At 35.7% G+C, this 19,096-nt stretch overlaps 1 protein-coding gene and 1 non-coding gene across 7 annotated transcripts; both read left to right on the forward strand.

Moving 5' to 3' along the window:
• Nucleotides 1–4,433: 4,433 nt before the first annotated feature.
• LOC107803316 (serine/threonine-protein kinase VIK-like) lies at nucleotides 4,434–17,013 on the forward strand. Of its 6 annotated transcripts, none has more exons than XM_075254242.1 (12): nucleotides 4,434–4,832; nucleotides 6,566–6,799; nucleotides 7,226–7,300; nucleotides 11,443–11,520; nucleotides 11,632–11,729; nucleotides 12,171–12,291; nucleotides 12,415–12,494; nucleotides 13,164–13,226; nucleotides 13,375–13,487; nucleotides 13,571–13,656; nucleotides 13,937–14,055; nucleotides 15,854–17,011. In XM_075254242.1, the coding sequence occupies exons 1-12, from the start codon at nucleotides 4,797–4,799 to the stop codon at nucleotides 15,990–15,992; spliced, it is 1,242 nt and encodes a 413-aa protein (XP_075110343.1). In that variant the 5' UTR covers nucleotides 4,434–4,796; the 3' UTR covers nucleotides 15,993–17,011. The 6 variants fall into 6 exon arrangements, with proteins under 6 accessions (XP_075110343.1, XP_075110336.1, XP_075110350.1 ...); XM_075254235.1 differs by having other exon boundaries at nucleotides 6,563–6,799; nucleotides 15,854–17,010; XM_075254249.1 differs by having other exon boundaries at nucleotides 6,621–6,799; nucleotides 15,854–17,010.
• Nucleotides 17,014–17,783: 770 nt separating this feature from the next.
• On the forward strand, nucleotides 17,784–17,857 carry TRNAV-CAC (transfer RNA valine (anticodon CAC)). The gene has a single exon. It is a non-coding gene; the product is annotated as a tRNA-Val (tRNA).
• The last annotated feature ends 1,239 nt before the right edge of the window (nucleotides 17,858–19,096 follow it).

A 19,096-nucleotide genomic window follows, 5' to 3' on the forward strand; every position in this document is an offset into this window, starting at 1 on the left:
AACACTCCGGATGAAAGGGCACACCAAGAAAAATTGTTACAAAATTATTGGCTATCCATCAGATTTTATTCCAAAGAAGAAACAAGGTACAGGGAACCCTGACAACTGGAGAGCTACTAACAATGAAAATCAAAATGGTGGAAGAAGGCCAGATAATTGGAGGAGAGAACCCCTTGCAGCTGTGAATCAGGAAGATATTGGATCATGTTCACAAGGAGATGGACATGGACAGACAACAACTGAAAACAAGGGATACTACTTCACTGATGCAGTACAATCAAATTCTGATTTTGCTAAACAAAGATTGTGGTGATCACCAGGCTAACATGGCAGGTAATGTCACTTGTTTAATGTCTAATTCCAACCAAAAGGAAGAGGAGTGGATTATTGACTCAGGAGCAACTCATCACATTGCCTCAAAAATTAGAATTATTAACTAATACTATAACTACAAACAAATCTAACAATGACAGAGTACATCTACCTATAGGGGAAAAAGCTGATATCACACATATTGGTAGTGCATGTTTGCTGGATAAAAAAACAGTGAAAAATGTTCTTTATGTACCTGATTTTAGGTTCAACCTATTGTCAATCTCAAAGCTCACAAGATCACTGTCTTGCAATGTCAACTTCTTTCCTGACTTTTGTGTATTTCAAGACCTCTGCAATAGCAGAGTGAATGGGATTAATAGATAGAGAAGTGGATTATATTTGCTTAGAAATGGAAGATTAACTAACAAGCTGAAGGCTATTTGTGCAATGAGTAGATTGTGTGAAGGAACCAGCAACCTATGGCATATGAGACCGGGACATCCCTCATTGTCAACTACGAAGAATATAAAAGAGTTACATAGCTATGTTAGTAGTATAGCAGAGAATAATTATTTTGTTTGCCCCTTAGCAAAACAGACTAGGTTGAAATTCCCACTTAGTGACTCTAGAGCTGATAGATTATTTCATCTTGTACATATGAATTTTTAGGGCCCTTATAAGGTTCCTACATTCAATAACAAGTACTACTTCCTTACTATTGTAGATGATCATTCTAGATACACATGGCTACATTTCTTGCAGCTAAAGTTTGAAGTTATAGTAGCAATAAAACAATTCTTTAACATGGTTCAAACTCAGTTTGGAGTCATGGTTAAGATACCGAAATCAGATAATGGGACTGAATTTTTTAGCTCACAATGTGCAACTTTGTTGAGTAATCTTGGCATCATTCATCAGAGTAGTTATCCTTATACCCCTTAACAGAATGACATAGTAGAAAGGTAGCATAGGCATATTCTTGACACTGCTAGGGCATTGAAGTTTCAGGGGTCCATTCCTATGAAGTATTGGGGCATATGTGTGAATACTGCAGTATATTTGATTAATAGGCTGCCATCAAAAACTCTAGGGGGCAAAGTGCCTTTTGAGCTACTATATGGTAGAAAGGCTTCTCTTCTTCATCTAAGAGTTATAGGTTGTCTATGTTATGCAACAAATCTGCCCAAGGGATACAAATTTGCTGAAAGAGCTAAAGCAGCAGTTTTAATGGGATACTCTGAAACATAGAAGGGATATATACTTCTGGATCTACAAACTATGCAATTCTTTAATAGCAGGGATGTTGTTTTTAGGGAATCTGAGTTCCTTTTGCCAAAGGGAGTACTAGTATGAGCAATGAATCTGAATTGTCTATGTCTTCTCCTTTACATATAAAGGTATCAGATCACAACAGTATTCCTTGTGGATCAAACTTACTAGAAACAACAGTAAATATAGATCACACAGAAACAGAAGATGATACACAACATGCAGTTGAGGAGGCAAATTCTGATGGTACTGATGCAACAATTCTTCAGGATGCATAAGTTCAGAGTCCTAATGTTTAGGATGCAGAGGCTCAGAATGAGTCACACAGTGAAATGCAACAAATCACTTGAAGAAGAAAATGAAAGTGTGCCATCAAACATAGGCAGGAAATCTTCAAGACAGATCAATGAGCCACTATGGATGAAAGATTATATCACTACAAAGAAGGTTGCTACTTGCAATTATCCAATTTCAAACTATTTGTCTTATGACAAAACATCCTCCAACTATCAATGTTATTTGGCCAAGTTCTCTCAACAGATTGAGCCACAGTCCTTCAAAGAAGCAGCCAAAGACAGTAGATGGATTGAGGCTATGAAATAGGAGATAAAGTCCTTAGAAGATAACAAAACATGGTGTATAGTTGATTTGCCAAAGGGTAAAAATACAGTAGGCTCAAAATGGGTATATAAGATTAAATATAAAGCAAATGGGGACATTGAGAGATATAAGGAAAGGCTAGTGGCAAAGGGGTATGGTCAAAGGGAAGGATTGGACTATCATGACACTTTCTCACCAGTGGAAAAATGGTCATTGTGAGGTCAATCATAGAACTTGCCGCCTCAAAATGTTGGAATCTATTCCAAATGGATGTGTACAATGCCTTCTTGCAAGGTAATTTGTATGAGGTAGTTTATATGGAATTGTTTGAGGGATTTAGACAACAAGGTGACAAGAAAGTTTGCAAGTTAATGAAGTTCTTATATGGTCTTAAACAAGCTTCAAGATAGTGGAACATCAAAGCTAACAGAAGCATTTTTAGGTGTAGGTTTCACTCAAAGTAATTATGACTACTCTCTATTCACTATGAGAAGCCAGGAAGAGGTAGTGATTGTCCTAGTCTATGTGGATGATCTTCTCATCACAGAAGCAGTGCAAACTTGATCAAACAGGCCAAGAATACTTTACACCAGAAGTTCAAAGTCAAGGACCTAGGAGAACTTAAGTACTTCATGCGAATTGAAGTACTAAGATCCAAGGCTGGCATTCTGTTGAACCAGAGGAAGTATGTATTGCAGCTTATCTCAGAGATGGGATTAAGTGGGGTTAAGCCTGCTTGCACACCCTTAGAGGCCAATGAAAAACTCACTTCAGTAGAATATGATCAGGCAAATAAAGTCAAAGATTGATCACCCATTGCAGGATATCAGTGCCTATCAAAGGCTAGTTGGAAAGTTGATGTATGTCACCATTACAAGATTTGTCATCAGTTATGCTGTGGAAATCTTGAGCCAGTTCATGCAAAGGCCCAAGAAGTCTCATTGGGATGCTGCAGTTAGAGTTGTAAAATACTTAAAGGATGCACCAGGACATAGAATCTTAATGGCTTTTAATCACACAGGGGAGCTAACATGTTGGTGTGATTCAGACTGGGCAGCATGTCCCAATACAAGAAGGTCAGTTACTGGTTATGCGATAAAGTTTGAAACTTCCTTGGTATCTTGGAAATCAAAGAAACAACAAACTGTGTCAAGAAGCTCAGCTGAAGCTGAGTACAGAAGCATGGCTGCTGCAACTGCTGAAATCATATGGTTACTGGGTCTGTTTAAAGAGTTGGGTGTGAAGATTACACAACCCGTGACAATTCTTAGTGATAGTAAGTCTTCCATTCAGATTGCAGCAAATCCCATACTACATGAACGAACAAAACACATAGAAATCGATTGTCATTTCATTAGAGACAAGATCACAGAAGGGATAGTTCAAGCAGTACATGTGAATACAAAGGAGTAGCAGGCTGATTTGCTAATCAAAGGTTTGGGAATTGCTGAACATGTGCATCTTCTTGACAATCTTGGAGTGCTCAACATTCTACAACCTCCAGCTTGAGGAGGCATATTGTAATATAGAAATAACACATGTAATAGTTAGTTAGTCACGTGCTTCTTTCTGTTAATGACAACTGTTAATGAGTTATCAATTAGTTAGTGGATTAGGTTAAGTTAATGGTAGTTAGGTGTATAAATGTACTGATCTTCTTCTTCAATAAAACAGTTGTTCATTTCTCTCTTAACCGTCTCTCTCTTCTCAGAGCTTCTGCCATTGTTATACCTTCAAATCTTTGCATTTTATTTGTATCTTATTAGTAGGCTAGTAGCTGTTTTAATATTAACATATAAAAAGTACTTACCTAGTACTCTCTCCGTCTCAAATTTTGTAACACACTTTTCTTTTTAGTCAATTCTAAAAAGAATAAAATATTTTTATATTTAAAAATAATTTAACTTTAAACTTTTTAATTTACCAATTTTACCCTTAATAAGAAACTTTTATATCCACATAAATTATGATTCCACAAAGCTTTGACCCTTTAAGTTTTTAGGACCACAAGTTTTAAATATATTTTTTTCCCATAAACTCTACAATAAGTCAAACTACGACACACAAATTAATAAAAGGTAGTAATATTTTTTGAGAAAATGACAAAAATGGTCTCTTATGTTTACAGGTGAATTCAAAAAGGTCTCTTACATATATTCCTAAGTAATTTTAATCCTTTAGAATTTAGAAAAAATGAATACTTTATGTCCATTTCAAATATTTAACAAATTACCTCGGATAGAATGTGGGCAAGGAAAGAAGCGCGCACTAGAGAGGATTTTTAAAATTCTTTATTCTTGTTTATAATGTTACGGTATTTTCAAGCTTTGCATTCTAAAGAGCATTAAGACAAACAGCTTATGCCCAAAATCGAAGAATTCCGCTCATTGCACAAGAAAATCGATCAATCAGCCTAGACGAACACCACTATGTGTCTCCATTCCACCGGCAAAATGCTCTGCAATTTTTTCTTGTCATTTCCGTCCTCGATTGTGACCCTCTTTAATTTGGCCTTCTATATAATCTTCTCTATTTACTTGACACTCTTTTCATGTACATAAAAACAATTCTTTTGTTTCTGTTTCTGATACAAGGGTTCTAGTTTCCTTCTCATGGACGAGAATAAACTTCACTTGTCTCCTCCTAAGGTCAGTGTCTATTTTGGACTATAAAACATAGTTTCGTTCTTGTTCTTCTTTATTTTTCTTTTATTTTTTGTGTAAGTTTTTGGCTTTCGGATTGTGCTGGAACGGGTAGGATCCCTCCATCCCTAACCTAACCAGAGTCTCGAGTTCAAGTCCTGCGAATGGAAAAGATCCTAATATGCAGTGCTTACCCCTTTAATGGGCCTTACCTGTGCGAATCCGGATTAGTCGAGGCTCCGAGGCGTGCTTCCCCTTTAATGGGCCTTACGCGCGCTAATCCGGATTAGTCGGGGCTCCAAAGCGGGAAACCAAAAAGAATTAAAAAAAATGCAGGGATTGTAATTGTGAAAGAGGTGAATCCAAAATCTAAACTTTGTGGGTTCAATTTTTAAATTAGTACTGAACTTGTTGTACTTTTGAATTAATTCATAGTGTTTGAGGAAACAAGAAATAGTATTAGTTTGAAGATCATTCACATTCACACTCTTATTTCACACTCTTAGTATTGTCAACATTCACATTCTTATTTCACATTTTTTTCTCGCATAAAATAATGGATAGATTCATACATAACTTATATGTGTATTATTTATGAGAAAAGGTAAAATGATAACCAAACAAAGTACGAGCTATGTTGAATTTTATAAGGTGATTAATTCTCCTTACAAACCAACTAAACGGGCTATGTTCTTAGAGACAAAATTAACTTTTTGTTGTCTTTTAGTTTTTTCATAACTTTGTGTGTTTGGCTGTATTGTTGGTTTTGTTGCACACTTGCACTCATAGATATTTTCCTATATTTTCAATTTTTCTTTGTGGAGCAAAATTGCACTAAACCCTGTTACAATACGATTGAGTTGACGTATTTCAAAATCATAAATTTAATTCCTCAATATTTTAGAGATCCTACCCATATATTAATTTATATGGGATTTGCTTTTATGAGGGAGTTAATTATTTAGAGTTGAAATATAGTAGTATATTGGTAAGTAAGTAAATTAAAATGTATTGAAGTAAATATAATAAAGAAAATATAATGAGCTTGAAAAGTCAGCTATGGTCCAGTGACCATGTGAATTGAATAATCAAAGCTATGGTATGGTGACCATATAAATAAAATAATCTACTGCTCTACTTTTCATAAAACTTCCCTATGCAATAACATGCTTGGAAATTGTTTCATGTCTTGCTCTGCATGTAAAGAGAAGGTGATTTTGTATAGAGATTTTGACCCTCCAGCCACTCAATCCTCCATTCTGTCTGACGCAAAAACGCAAAAGCACATCACATTCCCATATAATGGACCTTTAAGTTTGTTGGTATTATTTAGCTAGCAACTTTTTAGTTGCAAAAGGACCAGCATTTAAGGAAACACTTGCCATCAGTAGCATACACAAGATTTTGCTCGAGTGGTGTTGATCCAATTTCGTAAATTCGTCTTGTACACGGGTTGTTGGGTTTAAGGCTTTACTTTCTATCTCAAGTTGATATTTTTTCTTGAGAAAGAATCTGAAGTTGATATTTACTTGTATTACTTTTTAAAATGGTGTAATATGCATGTTATTGTTATAAAATAATATGCTTACATACATATTTTTTAGGTGAAGTGATCCAGTGTGTCTCCGCCCTGCTTGCTATAATGGATGTTATGTTCACATCACACTTGCTTCTTATTAATTGTATAGTGAAGTTTTTTCTTGCACTAAGTTTGGTTAATGGTACATTTTGAGCAGCAGATGCTACCTCAAAGAATGGACTCAGGAGGTCCTTATCGTCTTCTGCACTGTTCAGGTTTGGGTGACAAAGAAGGTGTGATGCAAGAGCTCGGAAAAGGAGTGGAACCCAATCTGGTTGACTATGATAGGAGAACAGCACTTCATTTAGCTGCCTCTGAAGGTTGTGTGGAGATTGTTGTTCTACTTCTTGAGAAAGGAGCTGATGTGAACTCCACAGATCGCTGGGGTCGAACTGTAAGTTGCACTTATTGCAATTAAGTGAATTACCTTTACAGTCTGTTCTGGATTATTGTTTTGCATCAATTTTATTTTACCGTATTCTGTTGTTGCAACAATGCGTGGATAGACTATATTGTTTGTTGTCATTGAATTACATTTTCTTATTTGGTTTGAATGTTTTATACTACTATATTGTATACTATTATACAATAACCGATGATCTGTAAATATAGGATTTATTAGCAATTCAAAACCAATAAAAAGGAATATATGGTTGAACTGTAAATATTGGATTGATTGCTTCCATGCTATAACCAAAATTTACTTGAAGATATATGGTTCTTTTCTTTTACTGTAGCAATCTGTAAGGTTATAATATAGGGCTATAGCTTGTTTCTCAACAAATTGATTAGTGTAAGCTTTGATCAAAATCTCGTGCAGCCACTTTCCGATGCCTGCAACTTTGGTCACAAGGATGTCTGCAAGATATTAGGGGCACATGGTGGATATGATCCGGTATATGTCCTAACCTTTTTTCTCGGTCATATGATTTCCACCACAGTGTACTCCGAATGATATCTTAATTTTGTCTCACAATACTGCTTGGAAACAGAATGGGTAATTTGCTTTTCCTGCTATACATGGTTGAAAAAGAAACTCTTCTATTAATAAGATTGACTAGAAAAGCTGATGCAAGGAGTAACAAACTACTTTGTTTATAGTTCTAAATTATATATTCATCGATCACTCAGACACTAAGCACACATCACTTTTATCTGTGACTTTTTTTGCTTATAGTATAAGCTTAGACGGGCTGCCAGCTATACTAGTTAATTGGCTCGTATAGGAACATCACTGATTTGTTGAAGACATAATTAAGTAAATAAAAGTGCATTCTCCTCCTATAACTTATCTTCTTAAATGAGATAATCACACTCTTCAATATGTTACGAGAGCCAAACCCATCGATCCTTGTTGTTGTGTTTCTCAATGTTGGACTCCCGTTTTATGTTATCCCCGCTCCAATTGTCCAATCCTGGGCGTGTGGTGGGTTTTTAAGTCCCAGCATTGGCTGAAGGAATAGGTTGTGTCTCCTTATATTATTGGGCAATCCCCCTCTCATGAGCTAGCTTCTAGGGTTGAGTCAGGCTCAAAATTCATTTCTTATCATCAGATAGAGATTCCATGTGTTGGGCACATGAAAAAGAATTAGGGCCGCACGTGAATGAATAGGCATGGCGAAAACATAATTAACTCGGTAAATTTCATTGGTGTCCCTTTTGGGAGCGGACGTTTAAAACTTTTGTCCCCATTTTAAAAACGTTTGCAAATATTGATCCAAACCCATCGATCCTTGTTGTTGTGTTTCTCAATGTTGGACTCTCGGTTTATGTTATCCACACTCCAGTTGTATAGTCCTGAGCGTGTGGTGGGTTGTCAAGTCCCAAAATTGTCTGAAGGAATAGGTTGTGGTCTCCTTATATTTTATTGGGCAATCCTCCTCTTATGAACTAGCTTTTAGGGTTGAGTTACGCCCAAGATCATTTCTTATCATCAAATAAAAATTTCACGTGTTGGGCTCATGAAACAGAATTGGGGCCGCATGTGAATGAATAGGCATGTCTAAAACATAATTAAGTCAGTAAATTTCATTGGTGTCCCTTTTGCGAGCCGGTGTTTAAAACTTTGTCCCCATTTTAAAAACGTTTGCAGATCCACACTCTTCTTCCTCCTCCTCCTCCTCCTCCTCCTTTTTTCTTTTTGATCTGATTTTAGTTGCAAAAGTAAACATGTCATATTTGGTTACTTAATTATCCAAACTTTTGAAAATGGAACGATGAAAAGATCAATTCCTAAAGAAAGGCTCTTTTAGTCCAAAGAAACAGTCGAAATTGCATTGGATGACATGAAGAGGAAACATAACTTTAACAAAGAAAGCTGAGTGAAATAGTGCCTAACTACCAAATATTCCAATGAACTTGCAGAGTTGGAAGATCCTCTGTCGATTACTAACAGATCTAGAACTATGGATTTACGGAATTATGCACACCCAAAGCTAATGTGTTGAGATATTGAATCGTGTTCTTAATATATTTCCCTTTCTAGGTTTCAGATTATTGCATTGTCCACTCTAGGTGTAGGATCTCCATGCCTTCTTCTCAGTGGCTCTTTCCATTTTAGTGTATGATGAAACTCCTTTTGACTGGATGAAATGAGAACACCATCATAAGTTTATTGTCGCCCTGCTTACTAGCCTTACAATCTCCTGGTTGGTGAAATCCTACATATTGGCTAATACCACTGTTGGTTCCCCAAATACACGCAAGTATACGTGTGATAAAGTGACTTGAAAGTCGGATGTCGAACGCTCATAGACTTAGATCAACCGTTAACTAAGCAAGCTAAAATCAATTAACTGTCCAAAATAATTGAGAGTGATGTTTTTCTATTAAACTACTATTGCAGAAATTAAACAAGTAACAACTAAGTTATCAAGAATGCAAATGTGTATGATGAGATTTTAATTCAGAGGAGATGAAGATTCCAGGGCTGTGGTTGGTTTATCAATCCTATTAAGTTCAATAATCACACTTGTTAATCCAGATTATCTATGGTTGCTAATTAGCCGGATCGTTTATATGAATAGCATGTTCCAACAATACTACTCTCCTGTTCACAATATATCAATCCTATATTCCTATGGTATTGAGTCTATCGTTAACGAATATAATACGATATTTAACTAAGCAAGACCGTTAGGTATATTCCTATCCTAATAGCGAAATCTTTCCCCGAGTCACGGGTTCAGAAACAAGCTCTCGTTAATTCTACTCTAATCTAAACACGACTTTCTCAAGCATAGCATAGATAGTATGGTGAATTGGTAGCTACAACAATTCACAAGTTAAAACTAGAATTAAAGAAACAACCACAAGATGATAATCCGAATCAACGAAGATGTAATTAATAAACGTTAATAATCATGTCAACCACAACCCTAGAAACTAAAGTGCTTAGTCACTCATGTTCGTAGTAACAACTTTCCGAGTATTTTGCATAAACAAATTACAAAGAAAAGATGAAGGAATGAAGAACTCGATGATTTTCTCCTCCAAAGAATGTTCCCAACGTCTTCTCTCCTCCCAAAATAGTCTCCTCGATCTAAGGTGTGTCAAAAGTCCCAAAAATAACGTTTTTACATGTACTTATACCAAGTAGGGTCGAGCCTAGACGAAAACACCTTTTCCTGTGCGAAATAGGATTCCGGCTCTGCACAAATTGCACAGGCGCCCCGCATGGGGCGATGTGCCACGCGGTGTGGTAGTGGGCTTTATCAGAGAGCGTGCAAAATCACAACAACAACAATTACACAGCCGCGGCACGCCACGCGGAGCGGTTGTGTCTTTTTCTTAGTACGGATTTTTCTTGATTTTTTGACATCCAAACGTGGTTCTCGACCCCCGAACGCGATCCCGGCTTAATTCCTTGGGCTTTTACTCAGACTTCAAAGCTCCAAATAGCTCTAATTCGTTCCATAACATCTACCTAGCTCGGAATCACTCCTACAAGGCATAAAACACGCAATTAGTACAAAACACTAGCGATTAAAGCTCAAACTCAATTAAAGTGCAGTAAATTAAAGTGTAATAAGCGACTAAAATAGGTAATTATAGCCTATCATCAACCACCTTTTCAAAAGGGAATAATAGTAGATAAAATATATGGATTCTCAATCATATCTGCATGTGATTGGTGTATTTACAGAATGTTGAAGCGTTCTTAAAAATTTCTTTCCTTTATCAATCAAAGAAGAAACCAGTCAACATGAATCAAAGAAATGACAAATCCCAAGGAGACAAACGCAAGAATGGATCCCAAACGGATTTTCCAGCAGACTAGCTAGAGTTAACCGCACAGTCAAACGCAATAAAGCAGCCGAGAGAGAGAGAGAGAGAGAGAACCATCAATGAAATTACACAATGAACCCGCCGTTTTAAAATCACGTGCCTAACTCCTTTATTTCCTATCAACTAACAACTACTCTTCCCATTCACAGTTACAACCAAAACAACTAAAAATCACGTGCCTAACTCCTTTATTTCCTTCGGTCACTAGCTGACTTTCCAATTTCGATGTTGGACTTGTAACAAAAGTTGCTTCATACGCTGGTTTTGGGGTTTCTATCAGTATAATGCATGAATTAGGGGATCTATACAGCATGTTAAAATCTGTGAGAAATATCCTCTTGTTTCCTTTTCTTTCTTCTTCTTTTCTTTTACTTTAAGTGGTTTATGAGTAGTGATTTTGAACCATGATATCCTGCGAGCCATGCATGACATCCCTTTTCTGTGAGCATGAATTGTATGTTGCATCCCAACTCATTTAACTCATTTATCTCGTGATCAGCTAGCTTATAATTATGTGAAAAGACGAAGGAAGCTAAGTAACAATAATCCCCAGCAAGAAAACAGGACAGGCTAAGTCATAAGTACGCCTTCTGGATGAGTTAATGTAGATAGGATCCTTGTTAGAACTGCATGTTCTTTACTACTATGTTATCTTTATTTCTGTTGCTGTGTTAAATAATGTGAATTTCCCGGAAATGTTGTATGATATCAACATCTCTTTTTACCTTCATTTCCTTTTGCTTGACATAGTTGGGTGACTCTCCTACGCCATGTTGTATAATTGATCATGGTGAAGTTGACATGAAGGATGCAGCTCTTATTGGAGAAGTAATTTCTCTTACCCAGAAGCCAAGGCAAATATCAACTTGACTATGTTTTTTTAATATGTCAATTCACCTTACATTTGTTTTGACTATTAATGATTGTGAGTGTGAATAGCAGGGAGCATATGGTGAAGTTTATTTGGTAAAGTGGCGTGGCACAGAAGTTGCTGCAAAAACCATTCGCGCTTCCATTGCATCAAACCCAATGGTGAAGTAAGTTTACTGATTTTTTCCAGAGCTGTAATTTAAAAATCACATAAGCAACTGATGGGACTGATTGGAAGTGGTTGACTGTTTCATGTTCTTTTTTATCCTGTACAATCAAATCACTTTTAAGGTCTTCTATCTTCAGTATCATTAAGAACCAACTATACTCCCAAGGAGATAATTTCACTCCAGGTCTATATGTCAAAAGCTTGCCAAAAAGTTGTTGGCCAAGCAATGGACTTTTATTGTGTCAAAATTTCTACGGCTTCTTTAGATCTCTGATATTTTCTTTTCCAGAACTTGGGTTAATATGACTTAGAGTAACAACTTACTTCGTCAACTTGGCTTTAACATTCGGATTCGTTAATATGACGTAGAGTAACAACTTACTTCGTCAACTTGGCTTTAACATTCGGATTCATCCATCCATAATTGAGAGCTTCACAGGAATGCTTTTCTGAAGGAGCTAGCGTTGTGGCAAAAGTTGCGCCATCCCAATATTGTGCAGTTTCTTGGCGTCCTAAAGCAATCTGATCGATTGATCTTCCTTACTGAGTATCTTCGAAATGTAAGCCGTGTATGATGTCACAAGCACTCTGATTTCACTTGATATTCCGTAATAGCTATATAAGTGTTATTATATGGGCTTTCAGTAATGCACGCACTGATATTTCTACAAATTGGAATCTAGGGAAGCTTGTATGACCAATTGAGAAAGAAAGGAAGACTTGATCCACTGACAGCAGTTGCTTATGCATTAGATATTGCAAGGTATAATGTTCAATCAAAAGCCACCTAGAATTCAAGTGTTACATTTCACCTTTTACCACAATTTACAGCATTTTTTATTCATTGTTCTTCAAAACAACTTTGTAGCTTTTTCACCTCTTTCTTTTCAGTTAAATGCAATCATCTGCATTTACTATGTGCAATCACCAAGTATTTTAATTGAAAGTTACAGGAAAAGAGGCACTCTTCCAGTCATTAATGTGCAATAGTCTTACGATGCATCTTATGCCAAGATAAATTTGGTAATATTGGTTCAGATTCTTTATAGCCAGAGTTCTTCAATAAAATATGTACTTTGTTCTTATTATAAAGTTTGTAGTCTATCTGAGCAGAAACATGACCAAATCTCCCCTTAATTTAGCCACGACCATAGATAAAAGGTGCGTTGATATGGAAAGTGTAGACAACTAAGTGCAATCCAAAATTCTTAACGCAAAGTATCAAATGCCAAAAAGATGGATCAAAGAATGAAAATAATTGTGGGTTATTTGCTTTCAACTTGGTGCTCCTCATTATGAAATGTCTTTAAACATTGAAGCAGTTGTCAGACTCACTTTTCGTGGTTGACATACTTTACTGTTTAAAGAGTGGTTGTCGTGCATATTGTACTCTTTAAAGCAGCTATACTAAGTTCTCTGTTTGCATGTGCAGAGGAATGAATTATCTTCATCAGCATAAGCCTCATGCTATTATCCATAGAGATTTGACTCCTAGGTACTGGCAGTTTCACTAGTTACATTTAACTCAGCTCATATGCATCAAACCATTGGTACTTGTCACTTCAGAGAGTACAAACTACTTCCTTTATAGTTCAGATTTAAGATATCTTTGCAGCTATTATATCAAATTTCTACTCCTGCAGAAATGTATTGCAGGATGAAGCAGGGCATCTTAAAGTCACAGACTTTGGACTCAGTAAAATTGCACAACAGAAGGATTCTTATGGTTACAAAATGACTGGAGGGACTGGATCATGTATGATCTACTACTAAGCTAATCTGTATTTCCTTTTCTTTGGTCAGTCGACTCCCGAACATAATTATATCCATGGTTATTAGATCGATACATGGCTCCAGAAGTTTACCGTCGAGAATCATATGGAAAGAGTGTTGATGTTTTCTCATTTGCTCTAATCGTTCATGAGGTAAGTTGAAATTACACGTTTACATTTTGTCCAACTGAAGATATGCACGGTTTATCCATTTTCATCATCAGAGTTTCTTTTGGAAAGTTTTCCATACATCTATTAGATGTTGAGTTGGTACTTCGTGTTCTCAAATCTTGCTGTGGAAAGTTAGGCCCCTAATCATGAGAGTAAAATAGCTACGGAAACAATCCTCACATGGTTTGATGATTTGGCTTTGCAATGTCGTTTCTTTAAATATAAAATAAAAGCTAGGGATATATATGCTTCTGTATTACAGATGTTCCAAGGAGGACCATCAAATAGGGAAGCAGCTCCAGAGACGGTGGCCGATAAGACAGCATACGAAGATTATCGGCCACATCTTGCTTCATACATATTTCCGGAGCCAGTCAAGACGTAAGTTAGTCTATTTTTGTTGCATTTTCAAACTTACCATTTTTCCCTTTTTTGCTAATAGAACTACGCCTATGTGGTGATCATTGAAGTCCAACTGTATTAGTTTGTATTTCCAAAGTGTCTATACGATGTAGGTCTTTCTTAGCATTTTTTATTTTTTATCTGTGTTACATTTTGAGTTTCAATGTTTGGGGGTAAGTATAGTATTTTTTAACTGGTTTTGACGTAGTTGTTTGAGCGTTTTGATTGTTTTTGCTGAAAATGCTTGTTAATATTGAACTTGTTCGGATTGCAAAGTTTTAAAATGTTTCCTGATTTTGAAAAAGTGAAAAGAAATCATTGTGTATATAATCAAATCAATGACTCACCTTCTTCAATTGTGAATAATTATCTGGACTAATACCTTGCATTTGACATAAATTTTTTGTTTTTGCATATTTGGCATACAAATTGATATTGAAAAAATCTGGCAATAGAATTTGAATGATAATTATCTTTTAGTAGATAGTAGAAAGAAATCATAAATACCATTTGAGCGTTTTGATTGTTTTTGCTGAAAATGCTTGTTAATATTGAACTTGTTCGGATTGCAAAGTTTTAAAATGTTTCCTGATTTTGAAAAAGTGAAAAGAAATCATTGTGTATATAATCAAATCAATGACTCACCTTCTTCAATTGTGAATAATTATCTGGACTAATACCTTGCATTTGACATAAATTTTTTGTTTTTGCATATTTGGCATACAAATTGATATTGAAAAAATCTGGCAATAGGATTTGAATGATAATTATCTTTTAGTAGATAGTAGAAAGAAATCATAAATACCATAATAAACTTGAAGGTTGTTTCTCCTGTTTTATGTGAACTCATTACCATTTAGAGAGTCAAACATATTTTTTACTACTATTTTTTGAACAATCCAATAAATTTAAGTTATAGAATTATTTTTTGTAGTACTTTTATGTACTTTCTAGATATGCAGATTTCATTTCAATAACTTGAGGTGTCAGTGTCCGAACTCACATAGAAAATTAGATGAGTTGCATTCTTATAGACAGTAATTTCTCAAATTTGGTTTCTGTGGCAAGAATCTGGAGGCCAGTTTAGTTGACGAAGTAAATGTGGCCTTGTGTTTCTCAGATTTTGGTTTCTGGAATAGAAGCGATTAAATAAACACTATAACTCTAGGCACAATGGAGTATCAAGCACTTTCTCCTTTTCTGGGTTTCAAGCTGGTTACTCCTTTTATATGCTAGAAAATCTTAGGTACATGTGTTGGCGGGAGGCAGAAATTACCTGGTAGATTAATCTAGGTGCATGCAAGCTGACTCGAACACCACCCTTATAAAAAGGATCCTAGGTAGGCACTCCAATCACATGGAGAATTGGTTACTTCTTTTATATGCTATCCTATGGTTTCTATTTTTGATTGCTACTACCACTTGCTTTCTAATTGCTGATTGTACATCACAGCATATATATGATTGAGTGCCTAGGTACGTCATCCTTAAAATTTCCTATAGCCAATCTCAGGTCCTTTCAGCATATAGCAAATTGAGTTTAAGTTCTATGCATTGGGTGTGAAAAATATTACACAATGAAGTCAGTTTTAAAGTAATTACGGGTAAATCTCGATTATAGACACTACGTGGTAACCTAGTAAAATGGTAACTAACCTGCTATCAGATGCTAAATTCACTGACAGCTTAAAATATCTTTAATTTGACAGTATACAACTTAAATCCGTCGAAATTAGACACAGAGACACAACAAAAACTGACATGACATTGTGTGCAGGCTGCTTCGTGAATGCTGGCACAAGAACCCTGATCGTAGACCCTCCTTTCAAGAAATTATTGAACGGCTTGAGAAAATCTATGAAACTATGCAAGATAAGATAGTTTTGGGAACATGCTGTAGCTGTATGATATTATGAGTTGTTAATTATCTGATCCTGAAGCTGATCTGATGTATCTCCTATCGCATTGATTTCATTTCTCTGGTTACAAGGAGCTTCTGCATAGCCCTCTCAGATTTGAAAATACATAAATAAAGTGCAAGTTTGTCTTACTGGAAGGATATGAGTTTGTAGCAAATTTTTATTAGAGTTTAACTTATATGCATCGACATCGCTAAAAAGATTTGCACATAGTTTAATTTACCTGCGATAATAGGTTATTTACCATGCCTTGCAGGTTACCAGTCCATGCTTGCTATAGAAGGTACCTCTGTAAATGGCTTTTAGGTGATCATATAGTGTAAAATTTCTTACAATGTTAATGTATATTAGCTGAATTATTTTTTATTATATTATAATTCATTGTGTCAATGTTGCTGTCTGTCATCTCTGAGCCTTATTAAGCTTGCTCATATTTTGATGGTCGAGTTTGTATTGGGGTATCTGTTTTAGGTTGTTCATATCCCTTCCTAAATCCTTAACATTGTAGGTGGTTTTGAAATTAAATAGACAAAGCTAATTTATCAGACAGATGTGTCTGAACTTGGTGAATTTTCCATTGGACATCTATCAAATATCCTTATCTGCTGCAGCTTACTACATTGACATTCACTAACAACTGCAACCAACAATTAGCTATTACTATGATCCTTCACCACTGTCCATATTTCATGTTCTTTTGCTTCACCATTTCTAGTTTATCAATCTCCAACAATGTACAAAGATGAGGCTGATTGCCTTTTCATTGAGGACGACAAGGTGGCTCACGTCGCTTTCCTTCAGATTGGGTTAGTTGGGAATATTCTCATATGCTTGGCCTAAAATTGATGATATTAGGAAAGATATGTTCATAATTTCAAGGAAAGTTTTCGATTGTGACTTATGAGATTGGATCCTTTGCACATTTTTCTTGGATTCACCAATGAAGAAGGCTACAAGTTATGTTTTTTCGAATGTTTTGGGTAATTTATGACACGCAGATGTGTACTTTTAGATACATGAAAGACTTCACCCAAAAAAAAAAAAAACCTTCTCTAGCTCCTGTTTGGATTAATTTTCCAGGCTTGGTATTGATTTGATATGTCAGCAATAAAACCTATTGGATGTGTGCTCTCATTTGATAGTCCTACTGTTTTATGGTCATGACTAAGCTTTGCCAAGGTTTGTGTAGAAATTGACCTTTTTTCAGAAATTGTCTAGTCGGAATTGGTTGAAACTTTATCAAAATTACATCCTTCAGTGATAAAAAGTTATTCACGGTCAGTAGAATATGAAAATATATCATACTGTTTTACATGTTTAATGTTTTCATCAAGAACATAAAGGTGAGAATTGCAAGCTGACAATGATAATGGAAAAGATAGATACCTCAAAAATTAAACCAGAAAATTACTAGAAGAAAAAGTATGTTGTTGTGTGACAACAATTATCCGTCAATTTCAAGCAAAGTTGGGGTCGGTGGTATGAATTCTCGCTCATCATGCCACTCTGTTTAAGCTCATCTTAGATCTATATTACAACAACAATAATAAATACTAATAGTTCTTTATATATTCTATTGACATAAATTTCATATGTGACCAAAAGCTCCTCGAAAGCAAAAAGGTAAAAAAGTTCTTTAAACAATTAGGACACTCTACCAAAAGAGATAAATAGCTAAATGACCGTGTATTATCTGTTCGATTCTCAATAGTGTGAATGCTCAAACTAATTAAGATGCGTCAGTTGATTTTAATTTTATAAATAAACTAGCGTTAAACGGACAGACAAGTCTGGGTGGTGTAGTCGGTTATCACGCTAGTCTCACACACTAGAGGTCCCCGGTTCGAACCCGGGCTCAGACAATCTCCCTTTTTTCCAATTTTCTATTTTTTTTGCATTCTTTCTTTTATTTTTCTTCACTTTCATTCTTCTTTTTTACTTTTAATTTTTTTTTTCCGTTTGTTACAAAATGTAAAATGTTAAGGCAAGCATGGATAATTTTTTCTTATGAATTAATTAGCTTGTAATTTAGCAGTAGCAACTTATAGTCATTACTAGAGGATACAAGTAGCAGCTCGAAGCCTTTTTCCCCAAGTTCTCCAAATTGGATTACCTAAGAGAGAAAGTGTATTAAATTTATGATTGTCATGCCAATTTGCTTCCTCGATTTCCATTAGCCAATACAGAAGACTGGAGTCACTGAATTTGAACTCAACTCCAGCCTCCAGGAGTCTTATTTGCTAAGTGGAAAGAGGCTATTTCTGAAAGAAAAGATTTCGACCGATCAATGCTTCCATATTGGGTGGATAAGAACTAGTTTCTGTTCCTCTCCCTAGTTACTTTCGAACACCGAAGCTTTCTAAACTTTTCTTGTTTTTTGTTTTTATGATAATCAAGAAATCTTCTTGTATTTCTTATTCACATATCTTTGTTATTACACGTTGTGTCGATAATCAAAAAGTCCCGAGGGCAAACTGACACGCAGTTTAAAACTCTCTGGTTAACGGACTCACTTTTCTTTCCTTCTCTACTTGAATATCAAGATTTTGGTCCGGAATAGAGTTTGAACTCGCAACATTCATCTAATCTAACACATCAAGCGCTATTCAGTACAGGATTGGCTGAAGTATGATACGAAAATGCGCACTAAGAAACTTTATGCAAGTTAGGAGTATACATGAGTCAGGTTAGTTCGCTTTTTATGGAAACCAAACCAAACTAAACCCTGTTCCTACATGTCGCACTCCAGAAGCAATTCATTCAAGATGGCCAAAAAAAAAAATACACATATTTCATGAATTTCCACAGGCTCCGGTTATACACCTTAGACCCCTAAATGGAAACTGCACCTTGATTAGACTAATACTCTTTTGAACTGAGTTTTTCTTAAAAGAGTTAAACTCATGAGAATAACAGCTCACATGAAGGTGAGCTTGTCAGGTTATAGACGAAAAGTGTAATTCATTCAACTGATGAAAGATCCCTGGATACCAAAATAAACACTCCAGCATCGATCACATTTACAGCATCAGTAATATGCTTAAACAAGGCCAACTCTAATATTCACATTCACTCAAAGAAGAACTCAGAAACTAAAGTAG

Source organism: Nicotiana tabacum, chromosome 1 (genome assembly GCF_000715075.1).
Source record: "Nicotiana tabacum cultivar K326 chromosome 1, ASM71507v2, whole genome shotgun sequence".
Taxonomy (NCBI): domain Eukaryota; kingdom Viridiplantae; phylum Streptophyta; class Magnoliopsida; order Solanales; family Solanaceae; genus Nicotiana; species Nicotiana tabacum.